Source organism: Parasteatoda tepidariorum, chromosome 3 (assembly GCF_982258835.1).
Source record: "Parasteatoda tepidariorum strain Cologne lab strain chromosome 3, Ptep-v5.0, whole genome shotgun sequence".
In the NCBI taxonomy this organism is placed as follows: Eukaryota; Metazoa; Arthropoda; class Arachnida; order Araneae; family Theridiidae; genus Parasteatoda; species Parasteatoda tepidariorum.
The window spans coordinates 20,343,995-20,371,708 of record NC_141757.1 but is presented as its reverse complement, the minus strand read 5'-3'; the positions used below and the strand labels follow the sequence as shown (position 1 = coordinate 20,371,708).

General features: G+C 30.4%; 1 protein-coding gene and 1 long non-coding RNA gene across 2 annotated transcripts in view; one reads left to right on the top strand and one right to left on the bottom strand.

Annotated features, from left to right (window-relative positions):
- Window positions 1–25,332, bottom strand: part of LOC107439303 (neural cell adhesion molecule 1) — an 80,842-nt gene extending 55,510 nt beyond the window's left edge. The window contains exon 1 of the mRNA XM_043045422.3: window positions 25,003–25,332. Within this exon, the coding sequence (XP_042901356.2) occupies window positions 25,003–25,051 (49 nt within the window). The 5' untranslated portion in view covers window positions 25,052–25,332. The remainder of the gene's footprint in view (window positions 1–25,002) is intronic.
- On the top strand, window positions 12,829–19,262 carry LOC147813463 (uncharacterized). Its single transcript, XR_015432443.1, has 3 exons — window positions 12,829–15,706; window positions 16,341–17,636; window positions 17,778–19,262. It is a non-coding gene; the product is annotated as an uncharacterized LOC147813463 (long non-coding RNA).
- Window positions 25,333–27,714: the final 2,382 nt, after the last annotated feature.

The following is a 27,714-nucleotide window of genomic DNA, read 5'->3' as shown; positions in this document are numbered from 1 at the left end:
ATTTTTCAACTTTGTACTGAAATATATACATTAAATTCTTGATAATCCACTCTGTGATTTATTCAATTTGGTTTTAGTTCAAAATTTTGCCTGTAGAAAATAATAAAATGGAAATGGAAAATTTATGTACTAAAATAATTTTGTTCGAAAAAGATTTTGTCTTCTACGAAATTTTGTCCATCTTCCTACAATAATTTGACCGGATATCCCCCTGAGCTCCTTTATTTAGAATCAATTTTTTATTTATTTATATTTTTTTATTGGTGAAATGTTGTTAATGAAACTTTTATTCCACAAGTCTTCCAAGCACTATAATAGTTAATTTAATATAGTTAATATCTTTTCAACCATTTTGTAGATAATTCGGACGAAATCTTTCCTTATCGGTCGTTGCAACACCCAATGATCCGAATAATTAGAAGCGTATTGAACTGTATAAATTGTTATTCCTAAAGCTCAAAAATTTTTTGTTTATTTTATCAAATTAAAGCATAAAAAAAACGCAAAAATCAGATTTTGACTCCAAACTAATTGCTTAGAAAGTTCATGAATTAATGAAGACTAAAAACGTATATGGATAAAAGCAATTTAGTTAATTTTATTTATTTATTTCTTTTTAATTGAAGGAACTAGACACTGATACATGTGTGCAGTTACGAAATATGAATTGCTGGCGTTTTCTCAGAAGTCCTATTTTCACTGATGGGTTATTTTTCATCATTCAGGAACAGTTATGAGACTATTTGGCGACGAGACAGTCAACAAAATACTTTGACAAAACCACCACCGCCAACTAATGAACTAAAAAACTTTGGACTCCTTTCAAGATTAATAATACCCTTATATATAAACCAACAAAATTAGAAGCAAACATAAATAAAAAAAAGAAGGGAAAAAATTAATATCTAAGGAACTTCTCTTAGAGACGAGAGCTATTTAGAATTAACTTGAAGAAAATTATTTCTAATTTTTCTCTAGATAATTTATCATGCCACGTGTCTTCGTGTGTTTGGGTGATTTTTATTTAATAAAAGCCAAACAATGAGCAAATTAGAATTAATTAGGTATATTTCATTTAATTAGGTTTATGATATTTTCCTTTAAATAACGATAATAAAAAGTTTGTATTCTATTAGAAGCTTTTTCTTCCATTTCAACAATTTTTGACTTCAGCCATCTTTTATCGTTTGCGATCCCTTACTTTTACATAGTTTAAGTGATAAAATGAATCGTAAGGCAAAATTTATGCTTGGATTGTGTTTAAAAAAATTTATTGAAACGCCATAATAACAAACCGAAATTTTCCGCCTCATTTCGAGTTTTTGATGTGAGAAATTCGCTCAACAATATAGAATTCTATGGAACAACACGCCCCCCCCCCCCATCTAGACGTATTTATTTTCTTCTTCTTTTCAATTTATTGTTTTAAATTTCTTACACAGAAGTGAGTCAACATATTGACGTCCAATTCCAGGCGCATAAATTCAAAAAGAACTGCTATCAAGTTTTATTTTTTAACAATGGTGCTAAATCAAGAGCAGAAAAAAAGCAGTTGTAAATCATTTTCAGTTTGAGAGATTTACAATGCCATTTCCCTTTCTAAGATATCAAAATTCAATTAGATTACAAAATTTGTTTAATTCAACAAGTAACGCTCTAGTAACTTTAACAAAATATTCCTTATGTGTGGAATCTAGGTGAAAAATGTTCTGGCGGAATTCAGGCGTGAAAATTTTCCAAGTCTGGAAAATACTAATGAAAAATAAACAAAATAAACAACTATAGGAAAGAACAACAAGAATAATGCTGTAGTAAATTTACACAAAATGGTTTGTAATGAGATATCGAACGCCGAAGGCTAATTTTTTATGAAAACTACAATATAAAGAAAAATTATTTACAAATTGTATAATGTTATATAAGACTATGCGGAAATAACGAAGAAACTTTTCAATAAATTAGCTGATTTCCTTAAACCGAAAAAATAAATCATTTTAAGTCCGGCGAGATTTTATATTACGGTTTACAGGTAGTTATGTTTTCTGGCAGGATGTATTCTTCGGTTATGTTCATCAGGGTTCCCACTCAATTTCAAAAAATAAACTTTTCCAAGTATAACATAAGGTTAATTTCAATGAAAATCCATACCATATTTTAATCTATACCATGCAATTATTCATCAGAAAACTCTGATTTTCTCTGTTTGGAATGTCAGATATTGGATTTTGTGAGCAAAAACGCATACTAGAATGATAATGTAAAAGTTTCACTCAAAAGTGGAATTGTATAAAATAATTGTTATAGATGTTAGAATTATTTAACTTGAATTTCAATAACTGCTGTTACTGACAATTCTAAGATTTCCAGGCATAATATAGGAATTTTACAATTTTTTTTTCTAACTTTCCCTGACTATTCCTTGCTTTTTGGAGTTAAAATAAAAAACATTATTTACAGATAATTAATAAATCCAAAATTTAGTTTAATAATTCTCAAAGCATAATACGTTAATTAGTTACTCTTTAATTCTGTATTTTTCTCAGTTTATTGTGTTTATTATTCCTTCATAACAAATAACAGGGTACGTAGCCAAATTATTAAACAAAAAATAAGCACTTTTCGAGCACTCAAAAAATATTTTTATAAAAAAATATCATAATTAGACAGGTTTGGAAAGTTTTTGGCAATTGACGGTTTTATTTTGTTTTAACCGTCATGTCAAAAAAAAAAACTTTTGGCATTGTTTTTGACAATTGTCAAAAATCATAAAATTTTGAATCATGTAAAACGAATGGCGTTTTCATTCGCTACGGACTGACAACACGCCGAAATAGATAAATATTGAATTAATTGTGAAAACGTTGAATAGAACAATGTGAACTATTTCTTTTTGCATAATTCGTAGCGAAAATCAACATGGTAAAGGAAAAATTTCATTTTAAAAAAGAAAAAATTAAGCACTTTTTAAAAACATCCAATGAAAAAAAGCACATTTAAGCACTTTTTAAAAAACGCTACGCACTCTGAATAATAATAAAATGATTTTAAAAAATTCTTTATGAGCCAAAAACTACCACTTAAAGAGCAACTGTGGGCCATTTTGACATATTATATTCCTTAATTACATACATTATTCGTGCCATTTTGGGTTTATTGAAAATCCACGGACACAGAATTAATTGGTTGAATCATTTTTGAAGGTATGACTTCCTGTCCAGCGAAAGGGAATTAGACAAAAAATAAAGAGGTTTTAAGTTTCTTAGCAAGTAATCTCGTTTAAAGATTGGCAACAATAACAATATACATCTGGTGCAGAAAAAAAAAGGAAACATTGTTCTTCCAACTCCTAAAATGAGATCATTCTTGCTTCGTTTCGCCACAACAAAAGAAAAAAGTAAGCAGAAGATAATGATACCAGCTTCGCGTCACGACCATGATCACGACTTGGCGATGCAGGGAGTTAAGTTGTGCAAGATGTTGGCAGCAGACGCGTGGCCATAAGGTCATTTAATTTTGGGATTATTAGAGGGGCAATTACGAAAGGGGCTGATTTATAATGCCAATAAATAAATCCATGCATAGTAACCATTGATAAATAAAGCAATACTGAAGAACCTATTTTTTTGAACCTCAATTGCATTGGAACCTTGATTATCCTTTGATAATTTTTTGGAACCATTTGGTAATTAAGCTCCTGTTGGTCTGTTGGTTCTAAAATTATTTGTCTTAATTAATTTGAAGTTATGAATTCAAACTGATTCAGCTAGATACTTTCAGAAAAACGCTTTTATGTGAAACTATCATGTTAGAACTTAAAGTACCATTTTGCTTCACTTTCCGCTTTAAAGGCAATTTTTTGTTTCTAGTAATAGCAAAATATTAGTTTTTATGTAAGACACTTGATTCAGTACATTTGATAAAAAGTTATCCTGCCCCACATTACAAATAAATAATTCTAAAATTCAGATAAAACACCATTTAATTTAATTTACATTTCTGAGAGTTTTTTAAAGTATTGGAAAATTTTAATTCTTAACTCTCAACCACCATATAAGAGCTTAAACAAAAAAGCAAAGTTGCGAATTTGTTGCAGCTTTAATAAGAAGTTAAACTGAATCATGTTTCCGCTCGAGTTTAACCTCAGTATCGTGTAATAAGTAATCAATTTGAACCATAATATCAGCTGATCCGGTTTAAATAATCAAGTTGAATCATGATATCGGGAAATCAAGTTATGTTGAATTATGGGTAATCAAAATTACGGTGCTAGAATGAATTATATTACTGCTCATATAGTTAAAATTAGCATCTGCTTTAAGTCACAATACGATTGTATGGTTTAAAATTCCCAAAAAAATCTCCTAACAGCACAGCGTATAATTCGATTTTACAAAAGCTAATAATTTAAAAAATATGTCATATTCAAAAATAGCACATTCAAAAATATGCAATAACAAATGCAAAGTTGATAAGTTCTAGGCAAATTATATCAGCTCCACTTGATAAACCCCTTTTTTCAATCAAAACAGCTGAGATATGAGGAGGACTGTGATTGGTCAAATACCGGTCCTAAGGCGTTGGCACCAGACGTAAATTTGGGTGTTTTCCTCTTACAAACAAGACAGCTAACAACAAAACGCTAAGTGATCCTTACATAACTTTCCTCTCTTTGATATATCTTAGCAGCAACGCCCTTGCAGCCTTTTAACTTAAAAGAAGACCCCCAGTAAAGAGATCGTGAAGAAAGGGTTAGAAAAGAAAAGCGCGCTATGGGATTTACTCTCTCGATATCCTGATCTTTAAAGCATCAGAATGAATTGCACACCCCTATAATTGCCATCATCTTTTAATCATAGTTTCTCAAGGTCCATTGCAGATGATGTGAATCATGATGGCACGCGCCATTTGAATTGCAGTGACTAAAGAAACTTTTCATATAAAAAGTCTTTTTTTTCTCTTTGTTTGCATTGGGCAACTACGTTTTCTGGAATTTAAAATATTATTTAAGAAGTCATCCGTAAATGCTGTCACACTTTCTTTCAATATTTTTGGCCCCCTCTTGTTTGTTACACTTCACAAGATCACCATACACCCTTGTCACGCGCCACGCAACTTTACATAAACATCTGCAGTTTTTAAATGTTTCAGTATTAATCAAAATGTGTGACTCGCAAGTTGTCACAATCGTACGAACACTTAAAATAATGTGTTATTTATGCATGCTTTGTAAATTCTTTATACTGCTTATTTTGAATCGATTAATCGTGAAAACTAAAAAAAAATATAGGGCTTGACTGATCAGATAAATCGATTAAATCAATGTGATTGGGTGCTCTAAGGTCTTTTGGAACAACTAATTTGTAACTTGGGATCCGTCAATAACATTAAATTCCTCCTGTCTGGAATTGCAGTAATTATGAAAACTTATCACCAGAACTATATATCATAATTTTTAGCAGAAAAATTATTTATTAACAAAATTTTAACATAAATTAACAAATTTCCCACTCGAGCAACGAAGTAGCGTTGTGGCACAAGTTTAGTAAACTACTGCATAGCCGGTTTGGGTAGATTTGGTTACGTTTTCTTAAAAATTTTGGATTATAAACCAATTTGGAAGTCTTCCTCTTTGGGAATTCAAAAATAGTCTAAACAAACACTGAAAACTGATGATGAAAAGTCAATTGTTGACTTAAATATCATTTTAACTACCCTAAACCAAAACATATTAACACAAAAGTTGAATGACTTATGCTAATAAACAATTTTCTTTCTAAAATTCGAAAAAAGACCAATTTATAGACTTCGCGGATCAAAATAAAACGGTATATGGATCTATATTTGCCTGGAAATAAAAACATAATTCAAAACCTATCTACGAAGTTAATAAAATATAAAACATGTCATTATCGAAACTTGTTTCTGCGCTATTTCTTTTTAAAAAAAATTATAGGCGATAGTGGAAAGTGAGTTGTCTGAATATTTGATTCCACGGCCATATGTAATAAGAAAAACTCCAAACAGGCGAAAACTCCACCCGCTTTAGATGGCCAACAACCACACCCACGACAGTAAATAAATAAGTTAAAAAGTCAAATTGTTATTTTCACTAAATTCCATTATGAATTCTTGCTAGGAAATTCAATTTTTTATTACTTTCATAATTTGCATACTTTTCTTTACTCAGGGACATTTCCGAACTTTATTTATAAATATGAGTGTTGAAATGTTACATTTTTTGTTATTTATTTGCTCTTTTAGCACACAACAATAAATTTTAGATAAAATTTAGTTTTATAGAAATTAATAATAACCTAGAATATTTAATAAATATTGTTCGAATTCTGATAATATGAATAATCGATAAAATCAATAAATAATTCTCAATCTTTGGATATTTTTCTGAGCAAACCAATTACTTTTTAATATTCACTTAAATGTTAATTTTATTAATTCATGTATTAGATTTTATTTGTTAACAATTACATTTTAAATTACAAGTAGTTTAGTTTCATTCAATCTAACATCAATTTTTCACAGAAATAAAATGAAAATAAGTTTTAAATAATTGTTATAATTCTCATTTAAGTAATATATCTGTTCAAACGTGTTTAAATAACATTCAGAACAATAAAAAAAAATTTAAATAAAAAAAAAAATTCAATCTAAAGGATCTAGTTCGACTCCAGAAAAATTGTCTCTTGCTCCAAAATCTTGCGGCTTTTAAAACTTGGGTAGGGGCACTCCCTCTCGAGTAACATCAGATCTTGGCAGCAATTCACTTCATTTTACTTCAAACCCATCAAATCTTATGATCCCCTCAACAGGTGAAAGAAATGAATTTTAAGCTGCAATAATTAATTCCCATCAATGTCTATTTTTTTCCTCCTTCAAGAAGTGGAGGTGGGGATTTAAATTGATGCAGCAGGAGAAATTGGACCCAGATCCAATTTACAGCAGAGGGGGTGTGCTCTTTAGAGTCTTCTGGTCGAGGTCAGGAACACTTCATATTACTTAAAAGAAAGAAAAAAAACAGCAGGTGACAAGCGAATAGATTTCTCTTGTTTATCGTTTGCTTGTGCTAGGAGGAGAGCCACCACCTGCACATCCCCCCCTCTTATTTTTCCTATTTCTGAAATCGCAGAAAATCCAATTGCCTTTTTGTTTTATTAATGACATTTTTTAAGAACGAAGTTAGAGGAATTCCATTTACTTCTTTTAAGGAATAATTCTAACTGGCTGACAAAAAAAAAAGTATGGCGAGTCGAGGTAATTTTTCTTAAAGAAAAAATGCGAAACCTTTTCTTGTAAATATGTGTTAAAATTAGTAAAAATATATTTATGGTTATGAATTTTAACTGATTTTAAAGTTTATTCCATTTCCGTCTCATAAATAAGTTGCACACGAAAGAAATTGTATAAAATTGTTAATATTTAAATGTCAAAAAAAAAAAAAAAAAAAAACCGAAATTATCAACTGTCTGATTGTGAAAGACGTCTACTAATATTGCCTTTGTCCATAATAAAGCACATTCATAAAGCCAGTTTAAGGTCGGAATTTTTTTTTTTTTTTTTGAAAGAAATAATTAGATTTTCTAAAAAAATGACCAAAAAGTTTTTGAACACAATGATCTTTACTATCTGAATTATTTTATTCTTTTATCATATTTAAATTTAAACATACTAATTTAAGTTAAGACGTTTACCACTTCTCCAGTGAACGAAAAAATAAGTATGTTAAGTGCATCACGAACAAATACTAATATTTCAAACTTAAGATCAAAAATTCGAGAACACAATAAAGCAAATTTATCATTACATTCCTCATCACATGTTTTACTCTATCACTAGAATAATTATAAGAATCACTATAAAGAAACTGAGTTCTTTAAGGAATAGCGATAGCAGGTATCGAAAACATAATATCGCATTAAATATTAAAATATATATAATTTAACGATATACCACGATAAAGTGTCATATATTATCGATATATAACAATGTATTGCGATAAATTGTTCAAATATCGGAATTTGATTATATATTGCGGAACTTTTCCGGAGAATTCAAATGGATTTTCCACGAACTGATGATAAATTATATCGAATAGTTATCGAACTAATTTCAAGGTATCGTTGTTACATTTGAAAATATAGTCTGTATTTCTCGTTGTTGATAATTAATATACACCCGATATTTAAGGTAAGATGACGCGGTAAATATCAATTTCACAACATATTGCGCTAATACAATTTAAAATGACGTTATCGCGTCACTAATAAAATATCGATATTTCACAATGCATCGATATATTACTCTCAGCTCTTTAAAAAAAACATTGTTTCATGTAGAAAAATAAACCAACGATTTAATCTGTCAATAATTGCCACTAATAACAGTGAATAAGAGTTTTCCGGCAGATTAGTGTTTAAAGCATCAAACAATGACTTTTTTGATCTTAAAACAATAATAATAATAAAAATGTGGGAAGCATGCGTGTGCACCATTATCTTTTTATTTTTTTTTTCCTTGCCTAGTTGTTTATGCAAGCAAAAACAACAAAGAACCCACAGAAAAATTTATTCTCCAGATATTTTTACTATCGCCTAACCACACCTGGTGAAGCAGCTGCCTCATTCTGTTTTGTTTTTACTTGGCAATGCATCCAAGACCGAAAAGAATGATTTTTTTTTTCTTTCTTCATTCCACCGAGGGTCGAGAACCTACCCCATCCACCAAATAAATTTAACCGCACCGTGTTCAAATTCAACTGCAATTTCAATCCAACCAATCTTCCTAATGGAAAACGAAATGTCTTTCTGCGTACCGCCTCCGCAGATGGAAAAGAAAAATAAATAAAAAAAGAACAGATTTTAGCCCCCTCCTAGTCTCTCAAATTGGATTTTTTTTTTATATATTCATTGGTTAAAAGGCCCCAAGGAGAGAGAGCTTCGTTTATGACTAGGCCTAGTTTTTATTTTTCTTCTGCCGAGGAGGTTTTAATGAATTTCAGCATCAGCACTTCAATTTTGAGTGTCAAAAAGCTGGAGGTTGAAAGGTTGAGTTGTTCCTCTGCTATTACCTAACCCCCCTTCCCTATACCCACAGTTTTATCATTATTTCTGTCCTTCGCCAAACTAGTTTCGTCAGTCAGGGATTTTGGAAAACGCCAACATAAGTGACAATTTTGATGACATTCTTCGCAATCGCTGTTCTTTTTGTTCATCACTAGTTCCATACTAAGAATTTTTTTCGATCAAAAAAACCTTACGCTAATAACGAATTTATTCGTTGTGATTACAGCAGAGGTTAAATTATCGAAACTTAAAAAGTCTAGGAGAGGGAATCTTGACCACTACTCACGCTAACCAGCTCCAGTTAGCGGGGCAAATGATAGCTGGCTTAATCACGAAAAAAAATAGTACCGGAAAAGTATGATTTGTATATTATTGTATCACAATACAATAAGTGTAATCAATGAAATGTAGAACAATTTCTAAACTTCTGAAAAATCCTAATCAATTTGTTACATAGAATGAAACGATGAAGGTTTCAAGAGGTAAAATTTAAATTTACCCTTTCATATTAATTAATTTTTATAAATATTTAATTAAGTTGGAATAATGATTTAATTACAATAAATTCGGGTTAAGTGGCCCGAATTTAATCGATCGTTGCATTTTAGCAATAAATAATGATGGTTTTTTTCTTCTTTTTTTTCCCAGTGCTTTTCTTTTCTGTGTTTTTTCTCCGTTACCATTTTTTCTGTTTACCTAGCTGGTTAGTTTACAAAATTTTCAAAACTGTAAGCTAAAATAGAGAAACGCTGATCTAAATGCATTTTTTAAGGATTTTTAATTCGCTAACCATTAAAGTGGACTACCTACACAATTTACATACAATAATTACAATTTATCGTTAATCTTCTCTGTTTAAAGAATTCTCACCAACTTGTCATGTATTCTACGTAATTCTACGTTTCTTTCTCATACAATTACGGTTATTTTTAAGTCTGAATATTAGTTTTATGAAAATCTGCAAACTGTCTTTTCTTCAATATGAAATTACCTCAGTAAGTGTTTTGTAAGAATTTAAAACGTTAGATTTATATTTTATCATGAATTAAATGCAAAGCAGCAAGGTACACCAGAGAATAATTTACTTTCTTATTTTCTAACAAGGTTATAAAACTGCAAACCTTATAACACTTCCTACACAGAACACAGATCAATATGAATAACAAAAAATTTCATTTATGTTTGAATTTGAATTTTGCTTTTCTAATTTTCCTAATCCTTTTAAATTTTAATAAACATATGTCATATGTTTATTGCAAAAAATAACTCGTTATAAAAAAAAACGCCAGCATTTAGTCTATGACAATGCTAATAATGCTCACAGATATGTTTATTATAAATACCAACATTTTTCTAAAACTGTTATCATTATGTGGAATTGTAATTGAGAAAGTGTATAGAAATGAAATCGTAATGAGAAAATTCTATGAAATTAATTATTTTTTTTAGAATATCAGCTTTATTAAAAAGATGTCCAAAACATTAAAAAATTAAAATTTTAGTTTTAAGCATTTTTATTCATTGACACATAAAATTCTAAATATTTTTAATTAATCTCTATTACTTCTGCCATTATTAACAAAATTGCTTATGAAGATATATATTAGAAGAATAGAAAATCTTATATCTTTCAACTAATTAAAATAAAAATCTTATTTTTGCTTCCATTTCTAGGCCAACACTTAATTTCGGCCGAATTGAGTCCGATATGCCTGTTGTATACAAACAAAAGAAGCCAGTCTAGAAATGAATGTTAAGAAACAAATTCTTCAAACATTCTAAATAGCCATTTTATAAAAATTCGATGCATTTTTCCGATCAAACAAATCTTTATCAAGTGACAGTCACTTGTGTGTATCAAGACCTATCGACAAAGATTCATGTAAACAGAAATCTCTTGGCGCCAAACAGCTTAAGTGTTTTCCAAACATTTGAGAGGTTTTCAACGCCATTTTCACCTGCCTCATCAACTGTCAAACAGACGATCCCCAAAAAACTTGCAGGAAAGATGGCAACAAACCAAAAACTGCTCATTTCCAAGCTTTCAAAGGCATTTGGTGGGGGGAAAAGGGGGTGTATTTCCCCCTCCTCAACACATCGTCCCCATTTTGGAAAGAGGAGCCCATTAACCACTTGCAGCTTTCGAAGCACCTGATGCCGAGGTATATAATGAGCGAAGAAAATACAGCGGGGCCTAGCAAAGGAAATTAACTTCCTCAGAATTCAGGTTTTTTTTCTTTTCTTTTTTTCAGTCTGGAGGAGATGGTAGTTTTTTTGGTTATTCAGTTCTTTTTTTTCTTCAGAAACACAGTAATAAAGAAAACCGAAAAAGCGTAGAAAAATTTATGGTACTTTAAGTGTGAAATTAATTCTTTTTCTTTAGAGATAGCGGTCTGTTTTATGGGGACAAAAACATACATTGTTTGAAAACACCTGAACGGAGAGCAATTAGTCGAATGTAAGACATTTTTTGGTGGTATTTTTTTTCTTCCATTATTACTGGATATAATAGAAAAAAATATATAAAAGATTTTTCTCTGTTGTATCAAGATTCAGAATCAGTAATTTTCTTATGATTTTCGCATTATTTTAGCCCTAAAAAAATAGCGAACAGAACATTCATAATATCAAAACAAGAAAATAAATAAAACATCACTTTAAATTCAAACATATTTCTGTTACTGTACAGTAAAAAAGTTTAAGAAATTTAAGTCAGCAAAACTTTTATGAAACGCCATGTTTCAGTTTTTCATAAAATTTGAATGGTAAAAGTTATTTGATTAAATAAATAATTTCACAAAATGCTAAAAAAAAATGCGTTAAAAGAATTTATAGCGAAAAAATAATATAGCATGAGAAATGAAAAACACAACTAAAAATAAAAATTAATTTGTATTTATTTATTCCTTAAAAGAACTTAATTTTCAGACTATCACATATAAAAAAATAAAAACATGCAAATATTTAACAAACATTGAATATTTAATAAACAATGTTTATTGTTTCTTTAAAAACAATCGCAAAATACTCTGAAATACTTAACAATGATGACAGCACGTAAAACTATTCAAGCATTTGATTACTTACTTAGATGCACTATATTTTATTCCAATATAATATTAAACATTCATAAATATAACTACTATTCAAAATATTATAAATTCATTCAGTAATAATCTCGAATTATTTTAAAACCGTTTCCTTAAAAATTATCGCAAAAACTTTAGTTTAGTGCAATGAATGATAGCACGGAATACTTTACAAATATTTATAATAACACTGCATTATTCATAGCTTTGAAATTAAATTTTTTTCTTCTTCTTAGAAGCGCTGTATTCCATTCCTATAAACTTGAAAAAAATATTCTATATGCAGTGATGCAATAATGGTTTTCATCACCAGAAGGAAGTTGATACCCCTTCCCCCGTCGCACCACATGGTGCCGTCATTCGCACCCTTTCTTATTCAGACAAGTCTTTCTTCTTTCCCGTGAAACGAAAAAAAAAAAAAAAAAATCAAAATACAAGTGTGAAAAAACAGCAGACAAAATATGAGAAATACAAGAAACAGATATCATTTTTATTTTTTACCCATTTCACTTGTTTTCGTTTCTTTAAAATAGAAAACGCGGACCGTAGGACAAATAACCAGCGAACAGCAAACGATAAAATTTCATTTGACGTTCCGCTTAAAAAAAGATTTCTACAGTCATTTCTTTTTTTCTTCACACTTCACTTCAATGGGTGGAAAGTTTTTTTAATTTTATTTTATTATTTTCTTCTATATTCTCAGTGGGCGGAATGAGATGGAACAGACATTTATTATTATTATTTTTTTTTTAACTGTTTCTCCTCCCCGGTGTTTTGTTTCTCGTCTTCTAAGAATTTTTTTTTTTTTCAGTTTCTTTATTTGATAGTCAAAGATGGACAGTTCTAAGGTTTCGTCGTATCCTATTATAAATCTTTTGCGACGGAAATAACTTACGAGCTAAAAGCAGCAAAATGAGACTATTACATCTTTTAATAGAAATGGTTCTGGCAACATAACTAATTTAGATAACTCGGGAAGGGTTGTAACGTGAGATTTATTATAGAGCTTTTATCTAAAGAGCATTTTCAAGATGTGTGTGTCTTGTTATTGCTTGTTTTATTTGTATTTCAACTGTCTGTTTATATTCAAGCCCTTCAAACTATTTTTTGTAACGTTTTTAAATTAGTGAAGTTCTTAATGACAGTAATAAGAAATATAACTGCAAAGAAAATAGTTCTTTTTACGCTAACAACTTGTGTATTTTAAATCGATTTGAACAAACACTTTTTTTCTTCTTTTTTGCGACCTATATAAGAACATTTTATTCTGATACAACTAAGAAATAATTTAAACTAAGTTATCATTAAAAGTTTCGAGTTGCTTCTTTGTTTTCCAATTCATATATGCTGTTTCACTAATTTTACAAGACCAATTTGCTTGTGATCACGTTTTTTGTCGTTTAATTTCAGAATATCAGTCTAAGATGCTGCAAGTCTAGGGATTTGACAGTTTTTCGAGCTATATGAGTAACTGGTTACCATTATAAACGCTGAATTAATACGTTTTTAAACGTTAGAAATTGATGACACAGTAAAGAATCATGCAATGAAAAATCAGTCATCTTTTAAATCTTAAATAATTATAAGCACAATTTGAAAAGAATCTACCAGTTACGAAAATAACATTAGTAACGTATCTACTGCTATTGTTGAATACATATATCAATCATTTTAAAGCACAAGCTATATTTTATTACATTCAATAATGGAGTGTGTGCATTAATAAAATAATGCTAGTGAAAAATAAGGAAGTAATAAAATCATTTTTTACATCGTTAATTGAAAATTCGTGCAGACAGTGTGCAATAATTTAGATTACATCAACAATTAACAGAATATGTAGAAAATTAAACGATCTGTTTGAAAAGCTCCAAAACATTCAAATGGTTAGTTTAAATGAGTTCTCATATCGAAGTACGAAGGGGAAAAAAATAATTCTAAAATCACAACCAATTCTGCAAGTTAATGCACGACAAAAATAGAGAGCAGAATCGTTTTAACTGTTCTAAATAAGCACACGCGATCGGGTTAATAGTTCCTCACACTTATCACAATGCTCACCATAAATAATTATTCCTGCAAAAAAATGCACTAGTAAAACGCCCATTGGAGAATATTGTGGACAGTCGTGATTTTGAAATCAGCAGTTTAAATATATATCTGTATAAAAAAAATGAAAACAACAAAGAAGAGTGAAAATCGTTCGTGGAATTCCTACTGTCACGACACAGCTGCAGATTCGCCTGGATGCTGGTGTATTTCGGGAGCTTCTTTAAACAGAGATACAGCTTTACGCTCGCTTTGTCTCGAATGGTACCTCCGTAGAAGAAGGCAGCAGGGCGTGAAACAACTCAACCCACAGATATTAGTGCGGTGTTTAATGTTGTTAAACTTTTCCATATTTTCATTGCTCCAACGATTCTTCAAAACCGTTAGTTAGAATCGTTAAGCTCGAATTATCTTTTTGAGGTTTTAAAATAGCTCCCGATTCTATTTCCAGTTAAGAACAAATGAAATGAATGGTTTCTCTACTTTTTTTTCTTATCCCTCGGGGAAAGTTCGGACTTCGTTTTATGGTGAGAAAAAATAGAATGTTTTGTTGAATAAGGAATAAATCATAAAATTTAAAAAAAAATTGCTTGTTTAAAGCATTTAGAAGTTTATGTACTGCTACATTTTCCTCACACTAACATCTACACCAAACAAGATTTTACTATGTCAGATAAAAGTAGAATTCTATTATTCACCGGCTATTTTCCAAACAATATTTATTACGATTCCAACTATCTATAAATGCTTTATTTAGCAAATAGATGGAGAGAATAAAATTAAAGTATTTTTTTTAAATATATTTAGCAATGAAATATTTAAGTTTAATAGAAATAAAACTAGAGTTTCATTAAAATTTGATCTGCGTACAATACGAATGGCTAATAAAGCTACACTCAACCTCCAATGACTCTTTTTTTTTAGTTCATTCAAATGTTTAAAGATTAAAAAACTCAAAATAAGAAGCTAAGTTTTATAAAATATCTGATTATTGGTATTTAAACCCCTAAAAAGTCAATGTCTATTTTCTTTCAAGAAAATCCATAGTATACGTATAAATTTCTCCTTTTTGCAAATTTTGAATGGAATAATAGTATGCTCCATAATAATATGCTTCAGATAGAATGTATTAAAAATGTATTATTTGTTGTTTCATTTTTTCTAGACGAAGTCATTTTTGATAGCAATAATAAGATAACTGAACCGCAAAATAAAAGAAATGTTGGGTACCTCTAAGAAAATTTCATTTAATTCAATATTCCTTTTAGGTAAAAACCATAATCATTCTGATCTTAATCCGCCACATATAGTTATATATATAGAAACTCATATTCGAATAAAATACTGTAAATTTTTATTTTAATAAACATATGAATTTGTAATTACTGTCATACTCCGTTCACCCTAGATTGTAATAAGCTAGATTTTGTGCAAGCGATATTGAGTAGAGTTAAGTGCGGCGAGCTCTCTGCTTATCGCTTATAGCTCAGTGTAGCGTATCTACCACTACAAAATTACAACTACAATTCACTAGTATATAAGACATGTTAACTCGACTCTATGTCGAGGTACCTTTTGATAGATGACGGTTGGTATTGTCGATTAACTCCGCCCCCCACATTGGTGACCTTCGAACGTGATTTGCTCACGCAAGTAACGCCCACTTCGCAATTTCTTAACGGTTACGCCTACTTCGATGGATAGTCCACATTGAACAGTTGATTTGCTATTTGTGAATGCATCATTCACCTCCTGCGCTGTTGCTTCTCAGTCTCGTCCCGAACATTCACACATCGCCTACACTCTCAACGCCTGCATACTCTCGACTGCTAATGGCAACACAGGAGCGACTTCGACTGTGATGTTAATACACCTCTCACATTCAGCACTCAAAAAATCCGGTGACTCTCTCCCGGTCATTCACAAGTACATCAACTAGTGAGATCTGTTCATCGAATTATATCCCTGATAAAATTCTGGTGGGGGAGTACTGTGGCGTAACTACCACTACAAAAGTTAAACATCATTCAGTAGTATATAAGGCATGCTAACTTGATTCAATCATGAGGTACCTTTTGATAGATGACGGTTGGTATTGTCGATTAACTCCGCCCCCCACACTCAGCAAGCGATATTACTGAACAACAACAATTGACAGATACTTAACTGTTACGATTTCTTTATTTACCTTAAAATCTGACCTATAAGACTTGAATTCGAAAAAATATCAGTGCACAGTTACAGTTACAAAAATAAAATAGCGATATTTAACTACTGATGCGCACCTGATGAACCGGTAGTCGAGTTCACCGGATCATGAAATTACTCTTAGTAAGTAATCCTGACGAGAAAAAAAAATACTTAATTTTTTTCAACGCGCACCAGAAAAAAAAGAAAAAAAAAAGCAGGAACCGAAAGAAACATTACAGCAAGTGCGAAGATTCGGAGATAAGAACTGCAATTAAAAACCCCGCTGCAATTTTTTCTCCCTCGGATTCAGAGCCCACTATAATTTTTTTTTTACCTGGAGGTGTTTCCATAAAGGGCGTACATCATTTGAGGCGTAGACAGTAGCGTAACGATCCTTAGCTATCTGCTTTTTGAACAGCTACCTACCCAGGAGTTTGAAGAGATAGTGCAAGGGGGGGGGGGGTTCCACCCAACGAAGTCGATATTTCTGAACTAAAATAGAGCTCTAAGCCATCTTTTTTAATTCTTGTTTTGCTCCATCAATTTATTCCGTGGTCCAGGCTGTTGCCCACACCCACATAATTCTGCAGACCACTTCTTCAAAAAAAAAAAAGTGTCCAAGGGATGGTAGGAGAATGATTTTGCAATTTTTCTTCGAAAGTTCTTCAGGAGGGCAGGAGGAAAATAATAATTTTGTAGGTGTGGTGCAGAGGTCTATACGTGTCTAGACGGTACCTGTCATTTAAGAACGGTACGAACAAAGATTTAATGCCAATGAACACGGACAAGCCCACGCTAGAAGGATATATAGTATTAGGCTAGTAGATACGCTAATTACTTAAACGGGCAAACAAAAAGCAATTTGAGAACAATTACTAATTTCACAGCTGAAAACTTAGAAGCAAATTGTTTTCTTCGAAAATAAGCAAAATTAAATGAATTTTATTTTGAAGGCCGTTTTTCAAAGGCTCGCCATGGGAAAAAAAAAAAAAAAAAAAAACTTCTTGGTAAATAACACGCTAGTTTTATTTCTGTAAGTTCGATTTAGTTATTCATGACTTTCATTTGACTAGTTTGGCCATGCTGATTATGAGATGGAACAAAATGTTGATTTGAAGAACACAGTTTTGTTGGAAAAATGAACATTCGTTTGTGTTCCAATTTTTTAAGATCTGGGAAATTATTTGAACGATGAATAGTCCATGCCTGATGCAAAATTTGAATTTATGTAGTAATCATGCCTGATGCAAAATATGAATTTATTTAGCAAACATACCTGATGCAAAATATGAATTTATGTAGCAATCATGCCTGATGCAAAATATGAATTTATTTAGCAAACATACCTGATGCAAAATATGAATTTATGTAGCAATCATGCCTGATGCAAAATATGCATTTATGTTGAAATCGAGAACTATTCATTGATTTAATTTCTCACTGATTTTTCCAGTTGAAAAAATCTCACCAATTTGGCAGTAACTTAAAAAGTTTATCAGAAATATTAATTACGAAAAATAATAATAAATTAGCCCTCCCAGCTTCAGATCGATGTTTGTCTGGGAAGCAAAGGCGGCATTTTGAGGCAATGCTGACCAGGGACCACATTGACATCACATTGAGACCACTGACCAGGGTCACGAAATTGTGGATCCGTAACCTCTGTGAATCTCCGGCAAATATTAGGTCGTTGCGGGAATGTTTCATTTATTATAATCACGATGTACCCCGTATCGTTCCAAAAGCATAAATAGATCTGGGCAACATAACGTTAAATTTTTAAATAGTCGGTAATTTTCTAAAAAATATAATATTTAAACTCCTCCAACTATTGTCACCCAGCAACGTGCCAGGTAACTTGGAAAGAATATTAAGACTTTACGAAGCTCTAAAAAAATAATCCAAAAAATCTAGGTTTAAAAAGGAAAAAAACCAATCTTTGCTCTTAGTATTCCGAGCATGAAATCAACCCAGAAAACCTGGCACCAGCATATGTCAATCGCAAAAAAAAGTTAAGAAGTTTAATTTGACATTTTTTCAACGCCGCCCTTCTTAAAAACTGGAATTCAAAACAAAAACCAGTAAACGACCATGAAACCACTGAGCGAAGATTCATAATAATTGTCACGTAAAATGAATCGTTTTCTTCTAGCTGCGAAATTGCTTCATCCAACTAGGTGCCACAAGAATATTCTGATTAGAACGAATATTCCTGTGGTTGTAACGTTTATAATTTATTGCAAATGATAAAGCTTGGTGATGCAACGAAACTGCTTCACATTTTCTAAAGATAGTTAGATAATTTCTACCGCAAATTATATTTTAACACAGTGAAACAAAAAATCAGAACTCGGCGACCTTATTTATTATTTTCTTTTTAATTTGTTCATGAAATCTCACAATTATCATTGGAATTCTAGCCAAGCAGGTGATTCAGAAATAAGGAGTGGGCAGTTTGCGATTCGAAGTAGATTGAGGTAAGGAGTGGTATTTCATACTTCCGCCATGAACAATAACTGGAAAATCGTCAACCACAAACTCCAAACAGGTTTGCGAATAGCGATTATTAAGTAATAAAATAAAAATTGTCTCAAAAAGTTTATCAGCACTAACACAAACAATGGAAATATTAACTAATGAGTAATATGTTATTTATAATATTTCCAATAAAGAATGTGCGATCATAGCATAAATCGATGATCAAGATGTAGATGTACTTCGATACGGGACGAACTTGTGCATACTAATATTTCTTTTATTTTCAATCAATCGAAACTTTTTACTATAAATGTAAAGTAACTTCGCTTTTTTTAAGTTAGACTTATTTACTTCAAAGTAAACATTTTATGAATAACCTTCACATTATGTTATCGAAGTATTATTATCTGGATGCTATTATAATATTTTCTATAGATATTGCGCGATCATAGAATACTTTTTACTATAAATGAAAGTAACGTCGTTTCTAAAATAATTAAACTTATTTACTTTTAAGTAAAAATTTAATGAATATCATTCACTTTTTTTATGTTTTCTGGATAATAGATTATTGTATAATTCTAATAAATATGTATTATTTCAATAAAAGTACTGCAAATTCTATTGCATCGATGCCAGGGGTCTGTTTAGAAGAAATTTGGGTCCGTTAACGGACCCTTCACAAAATATCTTTTCATAAAAACGGACCCTTCACAAAATATTTTAACTTAAAAACGGACCCTTCACAAAATGATTTTAATCGGACCCTTCACAAATTTGTTTATCTTCATTATTAATTTGTTAATCGAATAAACCCTTTCCAGGGCAGAAAACAAGAAAGATGGATGTAAACGAATTAAGTTTTGTCTTCGGCAGACGATTCTTCCATTATTCGTCCAAAATTAATATTCTGCGTTCAGCAGTATAGGCTAAATACCAAATATTTGTATGTTGCATCGCTAATTTAGTAGCTGCAATTGCTGTTTATTTTTTAAAATTTAATTTTTTTAATTATAATTTTACAGTGCTGAGCATAATCTTGTATATCTTTACAATTTAAAAACTCCTTGAAAAAGTTTTTTTTTTTTGCAATAACGGACCCTATTTGCACAAATTCATAAAAGCGGACCCTGGTTGAAAGAATGTGAGTAATTTTTTCACAATTTCACGAAAAACGGACCTTTCACAAAACGTCTGGACAGACCCCTGGATGCTTATTATTAAAATAATTGCGTATACTATAAAAATATTATTATTTATAAATTAAAGTAAAAAATAACATAAGGAAATGAGTTTTGGGAACCACAAAATATCCACAAAGAAATCCATAGTTGTTTTAAAAGTTTTTATGGTGTCTAGAATAAATATGTCTAGACTTTAAATTAAGGGTTTTGATATTTCATTCTGAAAACCTATAATAAATAACGATGATGAATACGATAGGCTTCTTTAATATTTACTTCACTGAATTAAAGTAAATAATAATACTAATAAAAAGATTGAAAATGTTTAATTTAATGGATGATGTAATAATGGATAATCTGATGGATAATGTAAATGGTTAAAACAATATTATGAAAAGAAATAGTAAATTATAGTTTGGAGATTTTAATTTATTAATATTTTAAATTGCTAAATACAACAGAAGTTTAATTAAACAGTTCTTTGGACAAACAGTTCCAAGTCGCATGCTTCAAGAATTTATAATTTACAAGATCGTTAGGACGATTAGTTTAGTTAACACAGCTTGTAATTTCTATATTAATTTTAACGAGACTGCTTTTTAAAAATCAAATACTCTGACTTAATACACTAAACAATAGGAAAATTAAGCATTAAAAAACTCTCCCTCAATTTTAATCCAAACTTTAATGTATTTTTGGAACATTTTGTAACTTTGAATAGAAGTTCAAGGGTAGATTCTCACAATCCAACCTTTGAGGGTGCGCCAAAAACATGCAAACAAATAGAGGCGTCCCGAACCCAGGGTTAAAAGGCTTTTGCAACATTAATGTTTACGCACAGACATTAACATAGTTTTTTACAACATGCCTCAGGCAAATCGTTCCAGAGAAGGTCTTTTTTTCTTCAGAAATAAATTATACACTTATCTTTTATATCAGCATTAATTCAGTTTTATTCTGGGTAGTAATAATTGAAGTGGGAACGCCAGATTTCAGTTAATGGCAACTAATTTAATTATTTTAAAGAAACATGTATGAGAAGAAAATATTGTCTTTGATACACACATAATTCATTTCAAGTGTTAATTAAAAAATAAAATTAACTAGTTGTATTTTCTTTTCTTTTTGTAAATTCTTGTACAAGTAAGTCATTTTAAGAGCAAGGGGGGGAAAGTCAAAAGCATTATAAAATAACAGAAATTGCTAAATTAAATCTGCAATCAAAAATTATTTCTGTAAATAAATACATTTTGGTTTTTAAAAATTTAGTGCACTGATGTCTTAAAGGATTTGTAATAATGAATAATAAGTGGATTTTTTTTATTGTAATGAGTAATATTTCTTCAAAATAATGATAATAATAAATAAAAATTCTATTTAATTTCACACTAATATAATACTAAAAGAAATTAGATACCATAGTGTACTGTTTACTAATAAATTTACGACAAATTTACGTCCGCTAACTAATAACTAATTCCTTCTTTATATACATAAAACTACGTTAGCCGAAAAAAATAACTGAAAATAATAACAGTATTTATTTTAAACTTAAATAAATCTTAACACCTATTAAGATACGTTGCGCTTTATAAAGAATAACAGGCATAAAAACATATTTCGTTTACGATAAAAACTACTTCTATTAAAATTATAACTACAAATATGAACTAATTCACGGAATACATACATGCTAATAACAATCACACTGTTCATAAAATTGAAACAAAAATAAAGAATTTTCAAAAGATAGTTCATAGCGTTCTTTATTAAATCTACACATATAATTTTGAGTGGAAACCCGTTATTTCAACACCCATGTAGAGCTTCCAGTCCCCATAGAATATTTTTAGATAATAGACACCTTGATGATCCATTTCCTTTTCTGCGGACCACAAAATAATCACTCACTGGAATGTCTGACCACAGGTGATTATTCTGTAGAAGGAGATACTGTGGTATGGACCTCACATGGACATGAGAAAATGGTTAAGGCAATTGGAATTTCACGTTCGAAATTCTCAGAATCAAAAGCAAGTACTACCCTTGGCGGAAAGGAAAGGTTACCCGATCTCTTTACTCCTTATCGAAAGAAAAAAAAAAAAAAAACAGGTGGATGTTGAAAAAGCTAAAAACTCAGATTTAGTAGAACTGCTTTTTTTTTTTTTTTTTTTTTTTTTTTATGGCATTAAGTATAACACAGCTGTTAACTTTCATGAACCTTGATAAACCCCGAAATACGGAAAACGATTTAAATGTACTTTTCACTGAAAATATATTTTTGTTATAGACATTTTTAAATTATAATTAACTTGTATAACTTGAGGATGTAGAATGGAAATTATTTATCGCTTGCGATTTGATAATATGAACCATTTGTCTGAGTTTTTAAATGCAGACAATTTTAATCAAACAATATTTCTGTACTATTCAAATTATAAAGTTATTTTAATCAAAAATGATTCTGCAAATAAATAGAAGATAACTCTTACTTTTCTTATTTTAAACTACATTTAAAATGTAATGCGGATTTACTACTTGTCTGTTGTTTCTAAAATTACGTTAATTCTTAACTAAATAGTTCCCGAAATTGACTACCACGAATCGTTTTCTAAATCAGTATTTACAATGACTTTACAAAACAGTTCAAGTAAAAATCTTTCATCATTATTTTTTATCGCACGAATGTAATTTTAATTATTTTTTAATTAAGATTAAAATAAATCATTTCTTTTTTTCTTGTAGAAAGTATTCAAGACTTACAAAAAAAAAAAAAACATATGTAGTATGTATTGAAAATAAAATCATATTTTGTTGGAAAAAGATTTCTAGTGAGCTCATTAAATTATGCAAATAATTAAAAGACTTAATATTTAATAATAATTATGTATTCAATAAAAGCAAAACAACTTAATGCTTAACTCCTTGAAAATTTTAGCAAAATATTAGTATGATAAAAAAAAATTTAATAAAAAACTTTATCTTGGAGTAAGAATTTAAATTATTTATTAAAAACTATAACGCTAAAATTTATGGATAAAATTTATCGTCATAGAGTTTGATCTTTGCGTTTACAATTCGGGCTCACTTTTGGAGCCCCGAGCACGAGGAATTTTAATCGGAGCCCGAGATATACATCAGATAAAAGCCTAATTTTGCGGTCTCGATATAAGGTCTTTGCTGCCTAGCAGAGGGAAAGCATTGCAATTTTTTTATTTACAAGAATCTGCTTAAAAGTAATAAAAAAGTTTATGAAAATTTTATCAGGAGTCCGAGCCCGCGACAGACCCGGCCTGAACCCGTTCCCATCTCAAGTCTACCCCATGTGAAAACTTCTGATGATGGCTCATAAGTGCGACTAATTCAGATAAGGTCCTCTATCTAGTTCCTCGCCTGCGATTTTTATATGATTATTTATGATAATAAAAATTATCTTTTACCTTATAAAACCCTCAAACTACAAAATATTGGTAGAAAGCGTACGAATTTTCTTTTGTCTCTTGTCATGATTATAGAAGGTATAACAAATGGACAATGAATCAACAAAAAAATCTATAATAATAATTTTTTAATTTTAAAATATGTTATAAGTGCCGTGAAAGTGCTGAGGGAGAAATATTTTACGTGATAAAAAATTATTTGCTATCACTTCATCTAATCAGTTTGCCAGGTATCAAATTGATTTCGAATCTTTTGCTCTTTTCAACCCTCAAAGCACCACCGCCAGACCAGCAATATAGCAATAATAATCTAGTTCTTACTTTAAGATTATACATACATATATGAAAGACATTAAAATGGTAGTTATAACATGACTTCGTAATTTTAATACTTTTTTTTTTCAATCAAGTGATAGATTATATTAGAACAGTGTTAGATTTATTAGATCATAGATCAATATTAGAACAGACGCTGGTAAATAATAAGCCCCATGAGCCGGTACGTTTAACAGTTGTAGCGATTCTTTAAAGAAAATAAAAGAAAATTTTAACAGAAATATAAAGCAAAAAAAATTCACAAAGCTAAATATTATTTTATTTCATAGTCGTAGCCAACCCTTATAAGGTTTACGACTACTTATGTTCAACTCCGTAGCCTTGTCATTTTGTGTCCAATCCAGAAGACAAGGGAACTCCTGGATCAAGTATTGGGAGAAATTTACCTTCGTGGAAATCTTTTTGTTGAAACTAACCTGCATTTGCGTTACAAGGAGGGGAATATCACGAAAAACCCGTACGGTAGGCCTGACGGTAAAGGGACTCTAACTCTTGATCCGTCTACCATTGAGGATATTTTGCGTGAGCACTGTGGTCGGTGTGAGCCGGGTGCGAATTCATATCGACCAGCCGTTGCTGGGATTCGAACCCGGGGCACCTTATTGGAAGGCAAGCGCTCTATCCTCTACGCTCTATCGGAAGATAGCGCTCTATCCTAAAAAAATTGATAATTTTTTAACATTTTAAAACTTGCGCTATCTTAAATTTTATTGATATTTCTTCTTAAATATCTCTATCAAACTTGATACGTGCCGATAATTTAAGTAATAGGAGTTATTTAAAAAGCATTCAGCATAAATTTCTTTTCACGATATTAAGTCTTATTTTTTTAAAAATCAGATTAACAGCATACTATCGCAACTTTTCAAATAATTACTTGCATTTCACAAATTGATTTAAAATTCAGAGAATTTAAAAAACTGGCACTCAAAATTATCAATTATTAACTTTGAAAACCGGCGACCGCTCAAAATATAAATGATGAAATAAAAGATATTATTAAAATTTATTGAGTTTTTCTTTTCTTCTTTTGTACACAATTTATTTAAAAGCATTTATAAAAAATAATTCAATTTAAGATGAAATAAAATGCAAATTATGAACAAATCTCACCGGGGAGGCTTACTTACAAATATATAACTATAAAAACAAATCTTACCTCCTAAAGCTATTAAAAGCACAGCACAAATCCTATGTGTCCAATTCATCTTGGTATAAAAAGTCACAAGAAAAAAGTTTAGTCCAAAATAAAAGAGCACGTGTAAAAGTTTCCAAACATAAGAACAAACACTACGGAGAAAACAACTTCACACACGATCATAAACACACACTTGGAAAGGGAAAAAGCAACACACGGTTCTTCGGAAAAGCTTACGATACGTCTTTGCAGCACAAAGACGCTTATCCTTTCTACCTGTGAAAGATGGAAGGAATAGAGAACCCTGCCAAGGGTTGCCGAATCTTCAGACTCAGGAAGAGATTTCGCCAAATCTGAGGGACGCTTGGAGGGATTAGGCAGGCAGCTGTTAATTTTTTTTTTTAGTAAATTAATCCCTTAACCTTGTTAATTTCATTGGGTGTTTATTGGGATGATGTTAAGAAAAAATGTGCTTTGTTTTATATTTATCTTAGATGAGTTTCTATTTATGGAAGCGAAGGATTATTAGAAATACATGTAATGACTTTTTGATGAAAGAGTTATTAAAATACTTAAGTTGTGTGAAGACTAGTATGTATAAGGTAAAAAATAATCAGAAAAGTACAGAGTAAATGAATAGTATTCAAATTATATTTAAAATGTATTTTATTCATGCAAATACTACTTTAATCGATGTCCAATTATTCCGGTAAATTAAAATTACTCCCGATCAGACCATTCAATGTCAAAATGATTCCTGAACAAATAATAATTTTTTGAAGAAAAAGAAAGGTTTTTAGCTTTATAATTTATTAACTAAAAAAAAAATTATATTTTTTGCATGCAATGTTAAATGCTGCTTTTTAATTACTATTCTTAATGTTATTATCATTTTAGCACTTTTCAATTTAGCGGGTGCAGGTAAATTCAGCTTTTTTTTTATCTGTTTATTTACTTCAAAAAAAGTTTTGGTGACCAAAATAATTACAATGAAACCGTTGGCCTCCCAATGAGGTGACCCCGGTTCAAATCGCAGCTGTGGCTGAGATTCAAATTTCACACCCGGCTCGCACCGACCACAGTGCTGACGACAAATATTCTCAGTGGTAGACGGATTATGGATCCGTGGGAGGTTTTCGTGGTTTCTCTCCCCATGTAACGCAATTGCGGGTTAGCTCCTTCCAAGATTCCTCCAGAAAGGCAAATTTCTCCCAGTAATTTATCCAAGTTCCTTAATCTTCTGGATTAGGTTCAAAATTACAAGGATACGGAGTCGAACATTGATAATCGTAGACTAAAAAATTGGGTCGGCTGTTCAACGACGGTTATAAAATAAAATAAAACAGTTGACTTTACATTGGCAACCTGATCACCTGCACCGGCGTCACTCTCCGTCATACTTGCGAATCGGTATACTCACATTAAACGGAAAAAAGTGCTGATACAAACATCAGAAAAAAGTTGCGTTGCGACTAGAAAATCGAGCCTGGATTTTTTAAATATTATTTTAAAATTAATTAATAAACAGGGATTTGTTTCAAGTTTAAGGAAAGGAACTTTTCACATATCATGCTTTTTAATACTTTTATTAATATTTTTTTTCATGCTTTTTAATATTTTCATACTTTTTAATATGAGGTTTAAAAATTTTCCTAATAATTTCACTTATACGATATATTAATCGATAAAAATATATCTTTAAACAAGTGATTTAAAATAACAAAAAACTATGTATTGTAATGAAATTTTCTTAATTTTTGTCAATATTTTTAACTTATTCTGAGATTGCTACACTGAGAGAGTATTGCTAATTGATACCTAATGTAAGATAATGTACTATTATTGCAGATGTATAATTGAAAAATGTATTTATAAAGTTTTAAAAATTTCTTTCTGCATACTTCAAATTAACCTTTGTATGTAAATTAATTTCTAAAACAATATCTTTTTACATAAAAATAAATGTTGAGTGGCATTAAATTTAGGCTTCACTACCTAAATGGCATGTTTTTTTTTTTTTTTTAATTTCATATAATTTTCAAAGAGAACAACTTATCACCTCCATTTTGTTTTTGTAGTCCGATTTTAAAATGACTCTTTTTTTCAGTGTTTTTTTTTTTCCCCTTTTTTTTATGCTTCTTTCTCACAATGTTAATTTTGTCTTCTGAAAATATAGTTTTGCAAAATATTTCTAGCAAAGAATCTAATTGAAATAAATCAGATATAGCTGCAAAATTGCTGTTGTTTAGATAAAATTTTATATGTTTTTATGAGGGGAGACGTTTCACATATGAGGAGGAGGTCCCCATAAGCCATGACGGAATGGGCACATAGGGTATTTCTAATGATCGCCTTTCAACTGTTCCCTGTTACATCCAGCAATCAATCAGGTTTTGCTGTTGAACTGTTGTCCCATCTCAGTGGGAATTTGTCAGATTCCGATAGCATTTGTGTCTTATTTTCGCTTCAGTATTAATTTGCTACCAACCTTTATATAAATAACTTTTTGGTTTTGTTCTTGACAGAGATTTCTAAAATCTTCCATAACGAAGCACCCTACCTGCAAGTCGCTTTGACAGAAAATACTATCCGCATAGGAAATTTCATTTTTATTTTGTTTCTCTTTGCCTTGGAAATCATGGGGTCATCTACGAATGGCACCTGATATAATAAAAAAAATTTTATTAGGGTATTAATATTTAAATTGGTAAGCTTCAAGAGTAAAAGCTTCTT